Source organism: Leucoraja erinacea, unplaced genomic scaffold (genome assembly GCF_028641065.1).
Source record: "Leucoraja erinacea ecotype New England unplaced genomic scaffold, Leri_hhj_1 Leri_215S, whole genome shotgun sequence".
NCBI classification, from domain to species: Eukaryota; Metazoa; Chordata; class Chondrichthyes; order Rajiformes; family Rajidae; genus Leucoraja; species Leucoraja erinaceus.
The window spans coordinates 31359-48653 of NW_026576116.1; the positions used below are offsets into that span (position 1 = coordinate 31359).

General features: G+C 50.7%; 1 protein-coding gene across 1 annotated transcript in view; it reads right to left on the minus strand.

Moving 5' to 3' along the window:
* Positions 1 to 611: 611 nt before the first annotated feature.
* The window catches only part of huwe1 (HECT, UBA and WWE domain containing E3 ubiquitin protein ligase 1), a 165521-nt gene continuing 148837 nt past the window's right edge, over positions 612 to 17295 (minus strand). The window contains 7 exon segments of the mRNA XM_055666224.1: positions 612 to 771; positions 2990 to 3180; positions 4388 to 4569; positions 6551 to 6668; positions 9237 to 9342; positions 13500 to 13787; positions 15651 to 15791. Of these exon segments, the coding sequence (XP_055522199.1) occupies positions 669 to 771; positions 2990 to 3180; positions 4388 to 4569; positions 6551 to 6668; positions 9237 to 9342; positions 13500 to 13787; positions 15651 to 15791 (1129 nt within the window). The 3' untranslated portion in view covers positions 612 to 668.

Sequence of the window (17295 nt, forward strand, 5' to 3'; positions counted from 1 at the left end):
CGCCTGGAATCTTTATTTACATCTTCAGTACTCACGTGAACACACGCGGCAGAGATAAATGCGACGAAAGAGAGGAAAGAGAGAGAAGAAGAAGAAGGGGGGAAAAAAAAACAAAAGACTTTCTTTTAAAAGCGTCGCGAGGGAACAAAAACGGCCTCGGGAACACCGAGCCGATTCTTGCTTTGAGGAGGAGGTTTTTTTTCCCCCCTTCCATTCGCCATCGATGGGCAGGGCAGGGCAAGACAACACAAGTGCGCACAAACACAAGAGAAAAACGCAACCTAACAAGTGGTGGGTGGGTGGGTGGGTGGGTGGGTGGAGGGAGGGAGAGGTGGTATCCGGGCAAATCGCAAAAGAAAAGTTCCCAAAGTTTTCAGTAATTTTTCCCCCGTCTGCGAAACTCACTCCACAAGTTCAGGCGGGCACTTTTTATTTTCCGGTGCCTCTCGATCGCATGTTGTGGTTGGTTTTCTTAAAGCGAGTCCGCCAGGACAGTGCGAGGAGAGCAAGTTATGCGCATGTTACAGTCACGTTTCTCTTTAAAAAAAAAAAAATCTCCCCTCGTGGACTGCCTGCTCTTTTTTTTTCCTCCTTCCCTTCTCTTCTTCTCCTCCTCCTCCTCCGCCGCTTTGCTCCTTCCTTCCTTCTGCCCGTCGTTCCGCGCAGGTTCAGGCCAGGCCAAATCCTTCCGAGCACTCCTGGATGGCCAGCAGCAGCATGTGGCGGAGTTTCTCGTAGCTCTCGTAGGCCGGCAGGTCCAGCTGGTTGAAGCTGTGGAAGCAAAGAATGGCGTTCAGAGTCGGAGAACCGGCTTCGATCCCGACTACGGGAGCTCGTCTGAACGGAGTTTCCCCGTGACCAAAGAGGTCCTTCTGCAGTTGTACAGGGCCCTAGTGAGACCACACCTGGAGTATTGTGTGCAGTTTTGGCCTGTTGGCCTTCATAACAAGAGGAGTTGAGTATAGGAGCAAAGAGGTCCTTCTGCAGTTGTACAGAGCCCTGGTGAGACCACACCTGGAGTATTGTGTGCAGTTTTGGCCTGTTGGCCTTCATAACAAGAGGAGTTGAGTACAGGAGCAAAGAGGTCCTTCTGCAGTTGTACAGGGCCCTGGTGAGACCACACCTGGAGTATTGTGTGCAGTTTTGGTCCCCTAATTTGAGGAAGGACATTCTTGCTATTGAGGGAGCCCAGCGTAGGTTCACCAGGTTAATTCCCGGGATGGCGGGACTGTCATATGCTGAGAGAATGGAGCGCCTGTGGGCTTGTACACTCTGTGGAGTTTAGGATGAGAGGGGATCTTATTGAAACATATAAGATTGTTAAGGGTTTGGACACACGAGAGGCAGGAAACATGTTCCCGATGTTGGGGGAGTCCAGAACCAGGGGCCACACACCACACACACACACAGTTTAAGAATAAGGGGTCGGCCATTTAGAACGGAGACGAGGAAACACTTTTTCTCACAGTGAGAGTTGTGAGTCTGTGGAATTCTCTGCCTCAGAGGCCGGTTCTCTGGATGCCTCCACTGCCCTCTGTGGCAGAGAATTCCACAGATTCACAACTCTCGGGTCCCTTGCCTGGGGTCGCTCCCACCGCGGACTTTATCACCAAGAGCTCGCAGTCTCGGGGTGAGGCCGAGCCGGGAGCTCCAACGTGCGACCTGCCCCGACGCGAGGTTCGTTCGCCCGGCGCGGTGGAGCTGAGAACCCCCCCGTTGCGGGAGTGGAGCGCCTCGACGCGGAGGGCCCCGAACACCACCGGCTACGGGAGTCAAGTCCGCCCCGTCAATGGGGGGCTGGAGGCTTTGAAATGTGTGTTGCTGATGTCCCGACTATTTTTTTCTTTGCTTTTTGTTTTATTCTGCTTCTGTGCTTATTAAATTTTGTAAGGCGCCCTCGAGAGTCTTTTAAAGGCGCCCGTAAGTGTAATGTTACTTAGCTGAGTATAGAAGCTGGGATGTAATGTTAAAATTGTACAAGGCATTGGTGAGACCAAATCTGGAGTATGGTGTACAATTTTGGTCGCCCAATTATAGGAAGGATGTCAACAAAATAGAGAGAGTACAGAGGAGATTTACTAGAATGTTGCCTGGGTTTACTTGTACACTCTGGAGTTTAGGATGAGAGGGAATCTTATTGAAACATATAAGATTGTTAAGGGTTTGGACACACGAGAGGCAGGAAACATGTTCCCGGTGTTACAACTAAGTTACAGAGATAGGTTGAATAAGTTAGGTCTTTATTCTCTGGAGCGCAGAAGGTTAAGGGGGGACTTGATAGAGGTCTTTAAAATGATGAGAGGGATAGACAGAGTTGATGTGGACAAGCTTTTCCCTTTGGGAATAGGGAAGATTCAAACAAGAGGACATGACTTCAGAATTAAGGGACAGAAGTTTAGGGGTAATATGAGGGGGAACTTCTTTACTCAGAGAGTGGTAGCGGTGTGGAATGAGCTTCCAGTGGAAGTGGTGGAGGCAGGTTCATTGGTATCATTTAAAAATAAATTGGATAGGCATATGGATGAGAAGGGAATGGAGGGTTATGGTATGAGTGCAGGCAGGTGGGACTAAGGGGAAAAAAAAGTTGTTCGGCACGGACTTGTAGGGCCGAGATGGCCTGTTTCCGTGCTGTAATTGTTATATGGTTATATGGTTAATGTTAATGATAACTAGACCAAGTGCAGACCTGTTTAGCCTGCTCCCCCAACGCAGCCATTCCCTACCCTTAGCCCCCACGAGAGACGTGGTCCTCCAACTGAAGGGGGGGGGGGGAGAAGGATTTTATTAAAAATGTGTACATAAACACAACGAAATCTCATGAGAAGTGGATACTTGGAATGAAAAGTGAAATCCCTACCGAAATGGAAAAAAATCTGGGTGTTTGTGGGTCTGGTGTTAGCGTAGCAACGAATCAAAGGCTGGCAGCCACAGGTCAGGCAGAAACACACACAGTTTTAATATTATATAGATAGTAAGAATAAACACTCACCAAGTGTGAGCAGAAGGCAGCCTGTCGGTCGAACGATCGTCCCGGTGGATCTGGAACTTCTGGATCCCGTTCATCCCTTCGAGAGCCGCGAAACCCTGCAGGGGAACCTTGGAGGTGCCGGTGACGAACTGCAGGAACTTGGCACGATCGGCCTGGTCGAAGGAGCGCAGTGCCCGCCAGAACCACTGGATCTGTGGTGGGGGAGGTGGGGACAGCGAGAGGCAGGAAGACTAACGTTAGACGGGCCAAGCGTTTGGCGGGAGAGAAAACGGCAATCGTTCCCGTACCGCGACGAAATAAACGACACAGAGTGCTGGGGTAACTCAGCGGGACAGGCAGCATCTCTGGAGAGAAGGAATGGCCGTCTATATATCTCGTTCCCTCTCCCCTGACTCTGTCTGAAGAAGGGTCTCGACCCGAAACGTCGCCCATTCCTTCTCTCCAGAGATGCCACCTGTGGTCTCGACCCGAAACGTCGCTCGTTACTTCTCTCCGGAGATGCTGCCTGTCCCGCTGAGTTAGACAATAGACAATAAGGTGCAGGAGTAGAGGCCATTCGGCCCTTCGAGCCAGCACCGCCATTCAACACGATCATGGCTGATCATCCCCAATCAGTACCCCGTTCCTGCCTTCTCCCCATATCCCCTGACTCCGCTATCTTTAAGAGCCCTATCTCACTCTCTCTTGAAAGAACCTGCCATCTGAGGCAGAGAATTCCACACTCTCTGTGAGAAAAAGTGTTTCCTCGTCTCCGTTCTAAATGGCTTACTCCTTATTCGTAAACTGTGTGTGTGGCCCCCTGGTTCTGGACTCCCCTAAAATCGGGAACATGTTTCCTGCCTCTAGCATGTCCAAATCCGATATGTTTCAATGAGATGCCCTCTCATCCTTCTAAACTCCACAGAGTGTACAAGCCCACAGCCGCTCCACATTCTCTCAGCATATGGCAGTCCCGCCATCCCGGGAATTAACCTGATCCCCTCTCATCCTTCTAAACTCCACAGAGTGTACAAGCCCACAGCCGCTCCACATTCTCTCAGCATATGATAGTCCCGCCATCCTGGGAATTAACCTGATCCCCTCTCATCCTTCTAAACTCCAGAGTGTACAAGCCCACAGCCGCTCCACATTCTCTCAGCATATGACAGTCCCGCCATCCCGGGAATTAACCTGGTGAACCTACGCTGGGCTCCCACAGACTCCACATTCCACAGACTCACAGCTCTCTGTGAGAAAAAGTTACTCCAGCTTTTTGTGTTAATCTTCGGTAGATCTTGGAATGGATTCGATGGACCGAACGGCCTGTTTCTGCTCCTTAAACCTGTGTAGGCCCTTCAGCCAAAGGGGCTGGGGGTGGGAAGAATGCCCGTGGGGCCACGCCGCGCCTACAAGACCCACCTGCAAGGAGTTGACCTGGTACTTGTGGTATTCAGTGTTTGCTTTCAAGTCATCGATGTCGATCGTCGGCAGGCCAGAGATGAGCAGCTCCAACTCCTGCTCGGTGAAAATCGATATCAAGCGCTTGGGAATAATCTCGTAGAAGCCCTCCAGGAAGGCAGCCAGCTGTTTCCGGATAGCACCTGCCCCAAAAACACAGGAAAAACACTGGTCAGATGCCTGTTCACCGCGGGCAGCCGGATTGTATTGGACATGGAAACGTAGACAATAGGTGCAGGAGTCGAGGCCATTCGGCCCTTCCAGCCAGCACCGCCATTCAATGTGATCATGGCTGATAGACAATAGACACTAGGTGCAGGAGTAGAGGCCATTCGGCCCTTCCAGCCAATTCAATGTGATCATGGCTGATCATCCCCTAATCTATGCGATCTAAATGGTGGCCGACTAGGAAAAGGGGAGATGCAGCGAGACCTGGGTGTCATGGTACACTAGTCATTGAAAGTAGGCAGGTTACACAAAAAAGCTGGAGAAACTCAGCGAGTGCAGCAGCATCTATGGAGCGAAGGAAATAGGCAAAGTTTCGGGCCGAAACCCTTCTTCAGACATAGATGCTGCTGCACCCGCTGAGTTTCTCCAGCTTTTTTGTGTAACCTTCGATTCTCCAGCATCTGCAGTTCCTTCTTAAACATTGAAAGTAGGCATGCAGGTGCAGCAGGCAGAGAAGAAAGCCAATGGTATGTTAGCTTTCATAGCAAAAGGATTTGAGGATAGGAACATGGAGGTTCTACTGCAGTTGTACAGGGTCTTGGTGAGACCACACCTGGAGTATTGCGTACAGTTTTGGTCTCCAATCTGAGGAAAGACATTATTGCCATAGAGGGAGTACAGAGAAGGTTCACCAGACTGATTCCTGGGATGTCAGGACTTTCATATGAAGAAAGACTGGATAGACTTGGTTTATACTCTCTAGAATTTAGGAGATTGAGAGGGGATCTTATAGAAACTTACAAAATTCTTAAGGGGTTGGACAGGCTTGATGCAGGAAGATTGCTCCCGATGTTGGGGAAGTCCAGGACAAGGGGTCACAGTTTAAGGATAAGGGGGAAATCCTTTAAAACCGAGATGAGAAGAAATTTTTTCACACAGAGAGTGGTGAATCTCTGGAACTCTCTGCCACAGAGGGCAGTTGAGGCCACACAGTTCATTGGCTATATTTAAGAGGGAGTTAGATGTGGCCCTTGTGGCTAAGGGGATCAGAGAGTATGGAGAGAAGGCAGGTACGGGATACTGAGTTGGATGATCAGCCATGATCATATTGAATGGCGGTGCAGGCTCGAAGGGCCGAATGACCTACTCCTGCACCTAGTTTCTATCACCAAAAAAGTTCTCCTCATCTCAGTTTTAAAGGATTTCCCTCTTATCCTTAAGCTGTGACTCCTGGACTTCCCCAATATCGGGAGCAATCTTCCTGCATCTAGCCTGTCCAACCCCTTAAGAATGTTGTAAATTTCTATCAGATCCCCTCTCAATCTCCTAAATTCTAGAGAGTATAAACCAAGTCTATCCAGTCTTTCTTCATAAGACAGTCCTGACATCCCAGGAATCAGTCTGGTGAACCTTCTCTGCACTCCCTCTATGGCAATAATGTCCTTCCTCAGATTTGGAGACCAAAACTGTACGCAATGCTCCAGGTGTGGTCTCACCAAGACCCTGTACAACTGCAGTAGAACCTCCCTGCTCCTATACTCAAATCCTCTACGGCAAGAATGTCTTTCCTCAGATTAGGAGACCAAAACTGTACGCAATACTCCAGGTGTGGTCTCACCAAGACCCTGTACAACTGCAGTAGAACCTCCCTGCTCCTAGACTCAAATCCTTTTGCAATGAAAGCTAACATACCATTCGCTTTCTTCACTGCCTGCTGCACCTGCATGCCTACTTTCAATGACTGGTGTACCATGACACCCAGGTCTTGCTGCATCTCCCCCTTTCCCACCTGCATTCCCGTCAAAATTGCACTTAATGGCATCTCTGTACAAAATAGGGAAAATCCGTACTGCTGGGCAGCCCTGTATACCCGATCCTCTGACTGACGAGGGGTAACGTGCTGGAGATTTTCGTCACTGCCTCGCCTGGGATGCGTCAAGGACCGGCTAAACTCACCGGTCATCTTCATCTGGCACACAAGATGGACGTACTCCTTCTTGTTCTCTTCCGTCACCACGATGTGAGCGCCGTTCGGCTTCAGCTCCCGGACCTCGCACACGCCAAACTCTTGCACCTGCGGAGAGAGCCAGAGTGGTGTCGGTCGGTGGGCGGTTCTCGGCTCGCTTCCCCTCCACGGCTCAAGCGGGAGCTGTGGCGGGTGGGAGAGTGGTGGAGGGGGGGAGGGGGACACTGAAGAAGAGAATGGAGCTGCAGGGCTTGTTTGAGGAAGGGCATTCCTCAAGAGGAGTTGGGTACAGGAGCAAAGAGGTCCTTCTGCAGTTGTATAGGGCCCTGGTGAGACCACACCTGGAGTATTGTGTGCAGTTTGGCCTGTTGGCCATCATAACAAGAGGAGTTGAGTACAGGAGCAAAGAGGTCCTTCTGCAGTTGTACAGGGCCCTAGTGAGACCACACCTGGAGTATTGTGTGCAGTTTTGGTCTCCAAATTTGAGGAAGGACATCCTTGCTATTGAGGGAGCCCAGCGTAGGTTCACCAGGTTAATTCCCGGGATGGCGGGACTGTCATATGCTGAGAGAATGTGGAGCGGCTGTGGGCTTGTACACTCTGTGGAGTTTAGAAGGACGAGAGGGAATCTTATTGAAACATATAAGATTATTGCTATATTTAAGAGGGAGTTAGATGTGGAGATATGAGGAGAACTTTTTTCACACAGAGAGTGGTGAATCTCTGGAACTCTCTGCCACAGAGGGTAGTTGAGGCCAGTTCATTGGCTATATTTAAGAGGGAGTTAGATGTGGCCCTTGTGGCTAAAGGGATCAGGGGGTATGGAGAGAAGGCAGGTACAGGATACTGAGTTGGATGATCAGCCATGATCATATTGAATGGTGAATGGTGCAGGCTCGAAGGGCCAAATGGCCTCTACTCCTGCGCCTATTTTCTATGTTTCTATGTTTATTAAGGGTTTGGACACGCTAGAGGCAGGAAACATGTTCCCAGTGATGGGGGAGTCCAGAACCAGGGGCCACACACACATACAGTTTAAGAATAAGGGGTCGGCCATTTAGAACGGAGACGAGGAAACACTTTTTCAGCACCGCCATTCAATGTGATCACGGCTGATCATCCCCAATCAGTACCCCGTTCCTGCCTTCTCCCCATATCCCCTGACTCCGCTATCTTTAAGAGCCCTATCTAGCTCTCTCTTGAAAGCATCCAGAGAACCGGCCTCCACCGCCCTCTGAGGCAGAGAATTCCACAGACTCACAACTCTCACTGTGAGAAAAAGTGTTTCCTCGTAGGATAGATTCTTGATTAGTACGGGTGTTATGAGGAGAAGGCAGGAGAAGGGGGGGGTTAGGAGGGAGAGATAGATCAGCCATGATTGAATGGCGGAATAGATGGGCCGAATGGCCTAATTCTGCTCCTATTCCTTGTGACCTTATGACAAGTGTTGGTGCCGTGAACAGGAGAAGGAGAGACATGAAGTCTTCAGGGAGCTCAGAGATTGGGCTAAGGGTTTCGGCCCGAAACGTCGCCTATTTCCTTCGCTCCATCGATGCTGCTGCACCCGCTGAGTTTCTCCAGCAATTTTGTGTACCTTGGGCTAAGACTAGCTGAGATACGATAAGACTCGGCGTCGTATCTCAGTGACAACTCTCAGGGAGCTGGCAGGAGCGAGCGTTTAAGAAGGAACTGCAGATGGCGGAAAATCAAAGGTAGACAAAAATGCTGGAGAAACTCAGCGGGTGAGGCAGCATCTATGGAGCGAAGGAAATAGGTGACGTTTCGGGTCGAGAACCTTCTCCAGACTGATGTGAGCCGATGACCTCTCTTGGACCCACAATACCTCTACTCTGATCAAGAAGGCTCACCAGCGTCTCTTCTTCCTGAGGAGACTGAAGAAGGTCCATCTGTCTCCTCAGATCCTGGTGAACTTCTACCGCTGCACCATTGAGAGCATCCTTACCAACTGCATCACTGTATGGTATGGCAACTGCTCTGTCTCCGACCGGAAGGCATTGCAGAGGGCGGTGAAAATTGCCCAACGCATCACCGGTTCCTCGCTCCCCTCCATTGAGTCTGTCCAAAGCAAGCGTTGTCTGCGGAGGGTGCTCAGCATCGCCAAGGACTGCTCTCACCCCAACCATGGACTGTTTACCATCCGGGAGGCGCTACAGGTCTCTCCGTTGCCGAACCAGCAGGTCGAGGAACAGCTTCTTCCCGGCGGCTGTCACTCTACTCAACAACGTACCTCGGTGACTGCCAATCACCACCCCCCCCCCGGACACTTATTATTATTTATTCAAATCGTTTGCTATGTCGCTCTTCCAGGGAGATGCTAAATGCATTTCGTTGTCTCTGTACTGTACACTGACAGTGACAATTAAAATTGAATCTGAATCTGAATCTGAGGGTGGGGGGGAAGAAGAAAGGAAGAGGCGGAGACAGTGGGCTGTGAGAGCGAGCTGGGAAGGGGAGGAGAAAGCAGGGACTACCTGAAATTGGAGAAGTCAATGTTCATACCGCTGGGGTGCAAACTGCCCAAGCAAAATACGGGAAGGGATGAATTGACCAGGGAGCTACGGAGTGAGCAGTCTCTGCGGCAGGGGCAAGCGTTGGGTTTGGAGAGCGCTGGGCGTAAGCGAAGGAGGGCGGAGCCTTGCTGCAAAATGGCCGTACCTCTGTACTGAAGGTGAGCTCGTAGCCCAATGTGGAAACATCATTTTCCAGCAGGTACACCAGCCCCTGATAGAAATGATAGTCTTCACTCTCCATGTCCGTATACCTGCCAGGGAAAACAAGGTGGCAAGATCTTAAACAAAAACTAAACCCACACAACAAAAAATGTCCGATATTAACCTTGTGAACCTACGCTGGGCTCCCTCAATAGCAAGAATGTCCTTCTTCAAATTAGGGGACCAAATTCTCACAGGTGTGGTCTCACTAGGGCTCTGTACAACTGCAGAAGGACCTCTTTGCTCCTATACTCGACTCCTCTTCTTATAAAGGCCAACATGCCATTCACTTTCTTCACTGCCTGCTGTACCTGCATGCTTACTTTCCTAGACTGATGAACAAGGACCCCCAGATCCCGTTGTACTTCCCCTTTCCCCAACTTGACGCCATTTAGATAGTAATCTGCCTTCCTGTTTTTGCTACCAAAGTGGATAACCTCACATTTATCTGCATTAAACTGCATCTGCCATGCTTCTGCCCACTCCCCCAACCTGTCCAAGTCACCCTGCATTCTCATAGCATCCTCCTCACAGTTCACACTGCCACCCAGCTTTGTGTCATTGCAAATTTGCTAATGTTACTTTGAATCCCTTCGTCCAAATCATTGATGTATATTGTAAATAGCTGCGGGTCCCAGCACCGGGCCTTGCGCTGCCCCACTAGTCACTGCTGGTTCCCGCACTGAGCCTTGCGCTGCCCCACTAGTCACTGCTGGTCCCCGCACCGAGCCTTGCGCTGCCCCACTAGTCACTGCTGGTCCCCGCACCGAGCCTTGCGCTGCCCCACTAGTCACTGCTGGTCCCCGCACTGAGCCTTGCGCTGCCCCACTAGCACCGAGCCTTGCGCTGCCCCACTAGTCACTGCTGGTCCCCGCACCGGGCCTTGCGCTGCCCCACTAGTCACTGCTGGTCCCCGCACCGGGCCTTGCGCTGCCCCACACTAGTCACTGCTGGTCCCCGCACCGAGCCTTGCGCTGCCCCACTAGTCACTGCTGGTCCCCGCACCGGGCCTTGCGCTGCCCCACTAGTCACTGCTGGTCCCCGCACCGAGCCTTGCGCTGCCCCACACTAGTCACTGCTGGTCCCGGCACCGGGCCTTGCGCTGCCCCACTAGTCACTGCTGGTCCCCGCACCGAGCCTCGCGCTGCCCCACTAGTCACTGCCGGCCATTGTGAAAGGGACCCGTTAATCCCTACTCTTTGTTTCCTGTCTGCCGACCACTTCTCTATCCATGTCAGCACTCTACCCCCAATACCATGTGCCCTAATTTTGCCCACTAATCTCCTATGTGGGACCTTATCAAATGCTTTCTGAAAGTCCAGGTACACTACATCCACTGGCTCTCCCTTGTCCATTTTCCTAGTTACATCTTCAAAAAATGCAGATTGGTCAAGCAAGATTTCCCCTTCGTAAATCCATGCTGACTCGGACCGATCCTGTTACTGCTATCCAAATGTGCGGCTATTTCATCTTTTATAATTGACTCCAGCATCTTCCCCACCACCGATGTCAGGCTAACGGGTCTATAATTCCCTGTTTTCTCTCTCCCGCCTTTCTTAAAAAGTGGGATAACATTAGCTACCCTCCAATCCACGGGAACTGTGATCCTGAGTCTAGAGAACATTGGCAAATTATCACCAATGCTGACTCGGACCGATGGAGGGGGAACGTACAAATGCAACAGTTTGGCACGGCAGGCAGGCAGGCCCGAGGGCAAGGCAAGGCAAGGCAACTTAATTTATATAGCCCATTTCATACACGAGGCAGCCTCAAAGTGCTTCACATAAAAACATGTCATACGATAAAATGAAATAATAAAATGAAATAAAATAGAACTAAAAGAAAAGAAAAGCAAAATTAAAACTGCATTATAAAAAGTGCAAAAGTTAAAAGTGTAACGCAGTTAAGATTTAGCTGAAAGCTAAAGTAAACATAAAAGTTTTCAGTCTTGTTTTAAAAGTGGTCAAAGTTGGGGCAAGTCTTAAATCTTCAGGAAGTTTATTCCAGCTATTTGTTGCATAGTAACTAAATCCTGCTTTCCCATGTTTTGTATTTACTCTGGGAATCACTAACAGATTGGTTTCAGAAGATCTTAGCAGTCTAGAAGGCTTATATACTGGAAGCATGTCAGTGATATACTAAACCATTGGTAGGCGGCGCGACTCTCTACGGCCTCTGCAGCCCGTCTGCGTTTTTATTATTTTTTGTCTATGTTTTTATGTAGTTTTTGTTATTTTTTGTTGGGGTGTGTGTGTGGGGGGGGGTGGGGTGGGAGGGAGGGGGTAACTTTTAATCTCTCCCTGCACGGGAGACCCGACCTTTTCTTTGTCGGGTCTCCGTTGTCGTCGGGGCTGCAACGAGGAGCGGCCTCCAACAGGAAGACCGGGGGCTCTGGTGCCGACGACTCACCTCACCGTCGCGGAGCTGGCCGAGTCCGGATCGGGTGGAGCGGTGGTGGAGCGCTGCTGCGGCCCGACCTCCGGAGATTCGGAGGCTGCTACTGCGGGTCTGGCGGACGGCGGCACCAGGAGCCCGCGGGTCCCTGGAGGGAGACCGCTTTTCAGGGCTCCCGCAACGGCGACTTCTCCCGCCCGAGTTGCGGGGTCGAAGAGCTCCTGGAGCGGGGCCTGACATCACCGCCCCGCGCGGCTTGGAATGGCCGCGGGACTCTGCGAGCGCACGCCGGGGGCTCTAACATCAAGAACCCGGTGTGCGACCTTGAATCACCCGGCGTGGCTTTAATGGCCGCGGGACAATCGCCATCGCCAGCCGGGGGCTTTGACTTTGACTCTGACATCGGGGGGGGGAGTGCAGTGGAGAGATAATTTTTTTTTGGCCTTCCATCACAGCGATGTGATGGATGCTTATGTAAATTATGTTGTGTCTTGGGTCTATTTGTTTGTAATGTATTGCCATAGAGGGAGTGCAGAGACGGTTCACCAGACTGATTCCTGGGATGTCAGGACTGTCTTGTGAAGAAAGACTGGATAGACTTGTTTTATACTCTCTAGAATTTAGGAGATTGAGAGGGGATCTTATAGAAACTTAGAAAATTCTTAAGGGGTTGGACAGGCTAGATGCAGGAAGATTGTTCCCGATGTTGGGGAAGTCCAGGACAAGGGGTCGCAGCTTAAGGATAGGGGGGAAATCCTTTAAAACCGAGATGAGAAGAACTTTTTTCACACAGAGAATGGTGAATCTCTGGAACTCTCTGCCGCAGAGGGTAGTTGAGGCCAGTTCATTGGCTATATTTAAGAGGGAGTTAGATGTGGCCCTTGTGGCTAAGGGGATCAGGGGGAACAGAGTTGACGTGGAAAAGCTTTTCCCACTGAGAGTAGGGAAGATTCAAACAAGGGGACATGACATGAGAATTAAGGGACTGAAGTTTAGGGGTAACATGAGGGGGAACTTCTTTACTCAGAGAGTGGTAGCTGTGTGGAATGAGCTTCCAGTGAAGGTGGTGGAGGCAGGTCCGTTTTTATCATTTAAAAATAAATTGGATAGTTATATGGATGGGAAGGGAATGGAGGGTTATGGTCTGAGCGCAGGTAGATGGGACTAGGGGAGATTAGGTGTTCGGCACGGACTAGAAGGGTCGAGATGGCCTGTTTCCGTGCTGTAATTGTTATATGGTTATATGGTATGGAGAGAAGGCAGGTACGGGATACTGAGTTGGATGATCAGCCATGATCATATTGAATGGCGAATGGTGCAGGCTCGATTGTTCCCGATGTTGGGGAAGTCCAGGACAAGGGGTCACAGCTTAAGGATAAGGGGGAAATCCTTTAAAACCGAGATGAGGAGAACTTTTTTCACACAGAGAGTGGTGAATCTCTGGAACTCTCTGCCACAGAGGGTAGTTGAGGCCACACAGTTCATTGGCTATATTTAAGAGGGAGTTAGATGTGGCCCTTGTGGCTAAGGGGATCAGGGGGTATGGAGAGAAGGCAGGTACGGGATACTGAGTTGGATGATCAGCCATGATCATATTGAATGGCGAATGGTGCAGGCTCGAAGGGCCGAATGGCCTACTCCTGCACCTAATTTCTATGTATGGCTGCAGAAACGTCATTTCGTTTGGACCTCAAGGGGTCCAAATGACAAATAAATTGAATTGAATTGAATGTAGTGATTTATAGGTGAGGAGCAGGATTGTAAAATCAATTCTCTGACATACAGGGAGCCAATGTAAGGAAGAGTTGTGTACCTGACAGACTTGCCCAGGATGTGCTTGTAGAAGGATCGGGTGAAGTAACACTCCAACAGACGGTTGTCGTAGACTGCCTTGGCCACGATGCGCCCCACAAACTTGAAGTAGCTGAGGTGGTTGGGGTTGCAGTGGGAGGAAGGGTTGATGGTGTAGGTGACTCGGTCACCGGGCGAGGTGCGGAACAGCGCGTACATGGGGTTGAACATCTCCCGGGAGATGATCATGTACCACTCGCGGAGCAGGCCGCCTGCGTCTTGTCCTTCCTCCCCTTCAAACACGATGTACCTGCCGAGACAAGCCGCTGGTTAAATGTGTCGTCAATACACAATAGACAATAGATGCCGGAGTAGAGGCCATTCAGCCCGTCGAGCCAGCACTCCCCGCCATTCAATGTGATCATGGCTGATCATCCCCAATCAGTACCCCGTTCCTGCCTTCTCCCCATATCAATAGACAATAGGTGCAGGAGTAGAGGCCATTCAGCCCGTCAAGCCAGCACCGCCCGCCATTCAATGTGATCATCCCCAATCTGTACCCCGTTCCTGCCATCTCCCCCTCTCCCTATCTTTAAGAGCCCTATCTAGCTCTCTCTTGAAAGCATCCAGAGAACCGGCCTCCACTGCCTTCTGAGTCCCCATATCCCTTGACTCCGTCATCTTTAAGAGCCCTATCTAACTCTCTCTTGAAAGCATCCAGAGAACCGGCCTCCACTGCCTTCTGAGTCCCCATATCCCCTGACTCCGTCATCTTTAAGAGCCCTATCTAACTCTCTCTTGAAAGCATCCAGAGAACCGGCCTCCACCGCCCTCTGAGGCAGAGAATTCCACAGACTCACAACTCTCTGGGTGAAAAAGCTTTTCCTCGTCTCCGTCGTAAATGCCCGACCCCTTTACTCTTAAACTGTGTGTGTGTGTGGCCCCTGGTTCTGGACTCCCCCAACATCAGGAACACATTTCCTGCCTCTAGCGTGTCCAATCCCTTAATAATGTTACATGTTTCAATAAGAACCCCTCTCATCCTTCTAAACTCCACAGAGTGTACAAGCCCACAGCCGCTCCATTCTCTCAGCATATAACAGTCCCGCCATCCCGGGAATTAACCTGGTGAACCTACGCTGGGCTCCCTCAATAGCAAGAATGTCCTTCCTCAAATTTGGAGACCAAAACTGCACACAATACTCCAGGTGTGGTCTCACCAGGGCCCTGTACAACTGCAGAAGGACCTCCTTGCTCCTATACTCAATTCCTCTCATTATGAAGGCCAACATGCCATTCGCTTTCTTCATTGCCTGCATGCTTACTTTCAGTGACTGATGAACAAGGACCCCCAGATCCCGTTGTACTTCCCCTTTTCCCAACTTGACCCCATTTAGATAATAATCTGCCTTCCTGTTTGTTATACCAACGTGGATAACCTCACATTTATCCGCATTAAACTGCATCTGCCATGCATCTGCCCACTCCCCCAACCTGCCCAACTTGCCACCATTTAGAATCATAGAGTGATACAGTGTAGAAACAGGCCTTTCAGCCCAATTAGCCCACACCGGCCAACACGTCCCAGCTACCCTAGTCCCACCTGCCTCCATTTGGTCCATATCCCTCCAAACCCGTCCTATCCATGTACCTGTCCAACTGTTTCTTAAACGTTGGGATAGTCCCAGCCTTAACTAACCCCAGCCAACATGCCCCATCTACACTAGTCCCAACTGCCTGCACTGGGTCCATATCCTTCCAAACCTGTCCTATCCATGTACATATCTAATGTTTCTTAAACGTTGGGATAGTCCCAGCCCCAACTACCTCCTCCGGCAGCTCGTTCCATACACCCACCACCCTCTGTGCGGAAAAGTTCCCCCTTCACCTTGAACCTGTGTCCTCTGGTCCTCGATTCCCCTACTCTGGGCAAGAGACTCAGCCCGATCTATTCCTCTGGTGATTTTGTCCACCTCTATAAGATCGCCCCTCATCCTCCTGCGCTCCATGGAATAGAGACCCAGCCTGCTCCAACCTCTCCCTGTAGCTCACACCCTCTTAGTCCCGGAAACATCCTCGTAAATCCTCTCCGAACCCTTTCCAGCTCGACGACATCTTTCCTGTAACACGGTGCCCAGAAGTGAAGGCAATACTCTGGATTCCAGCGACTTACAGACGGTTCTTCATCTCCTCGGGGGATTTCCTGTGGAGTTCCCGGTACGAGTCTTCGAAGACGTGGTCTCTCCTCACGTGCACCGCCAAATCCTCCTTACGGATCCCCTCGTCCAAGCGCTCCAACTCCTGGCGGAAGTACCTGGTGGGAGACAGTAAGTAATATTGGCACAATTAGGCCATTCGGCCCCTCAAGTGGTCTTTGATAAGCGATAGTAGCAGAATTAGGCCATTCGGCCCCTCAAGTGGTCTTTGATAAGCGATAGCAGCAGAATTTGGCTATTTGGCCCCTCACGAGGCCCTTGATAAGTGATAGCAGCAAAATTAGGCCATTCGGCCCCTCAAGAGGCCCTGGATAAGCGATAGCAGCAGAATAGCAGGCCCCTCAAGAGGCCCTTGATAAGTGATAGCGCACAATTAGGCCATTCGGCCCCTCAAGTGGCCTTTGATAAGTGATAGCAGCAGAATTCGGCCATTCAACCCCGGGATGGCGGGACTGTCATATGCTGAGGGAATGGAGCGGCTGGGCTTGTACACTCTGGAGTTTAGAAGGATGAGAGGAGATCTCATTGAAACATATAAGATTATTAAGGGTTTGGACACGCTAGAGGCAGGAAACATGTTCCCGATGTTGGGGGGGTCCAGACCGGGGAGAGAGAGAGAGAGAGAGAGAGAGAGAGAGAGACACACACACACACACACACACACACACTATGGACACACACACACACATAGGGGACACACTCGGGTCGAGACACACACACACACACTTTCAGAATAAGGGGTCGGCCATTTAGAACGGAGACGAGGAAACACTTTTTCTCACAGAGAGTGGTGAGTCTGTGGAATTCTCTGCCTCAGAGGGTGGTGGAGGCAGGTTCTCTGGATGATTTCAAGAGAGAGCTAGATAGGGCTCTTAAAGATAGCGGGGTCAGGGGATATGGGGAGAAGGCAGGAACGGGGTACTGATTGTTGAATTAAATTGAATTGAATGGCGGTGCTGGCTCGAAGGGCCGAATGTCCTCTACTCCTGCGCCTATTGTCTATTGTCCAGGGCGCAGCCTCAGAATAAAAGGATGTACCAGGACAAGGGGTCGCAGCTTTAGGATAAGGGGGAAATCCTTTAAAACCGAGATGAGGAGAACTTTTTTCACACAGAGAGTGGTGAATCTCTGGAACTCTCTGCCACAGAGGGTAGTTGAGGCCACACAGTTCATTGGCTATATTTAAGAGGGAGTTAGATGTGGCCCTTGTGGCTAAGGGGATCAGGGGGTATGGAGAGAAGGCAGGTACGGGATACTGAGTTGGATGATCAGCCATGATCATATTAAATGGCGGTGCAGGCTCGAAGGGCCGAATGGCCTACTCCTGCACCTAATTTCTATGTTTCTATGTTTCTATAGCGGCACAATTAGGCCATTCGGCCCCTCAAGTGGCCTTTGATAAGTGATAGCAGCAGAATTCGGCCATTCAACCCCGGGATGGCGGGACTGTCATATGCTGAGGGAATGGAGCGGCTGGGCTTGTACACTGGAGTTTAGAAGGATGAGAGGATATCTTATTGAAACATATAAGATTGTTAAAGGTTTGGACACACTAGAGGCAGGAAACATGTTCCCGATGTTGGGGGAGTCCAGAACCAGGGG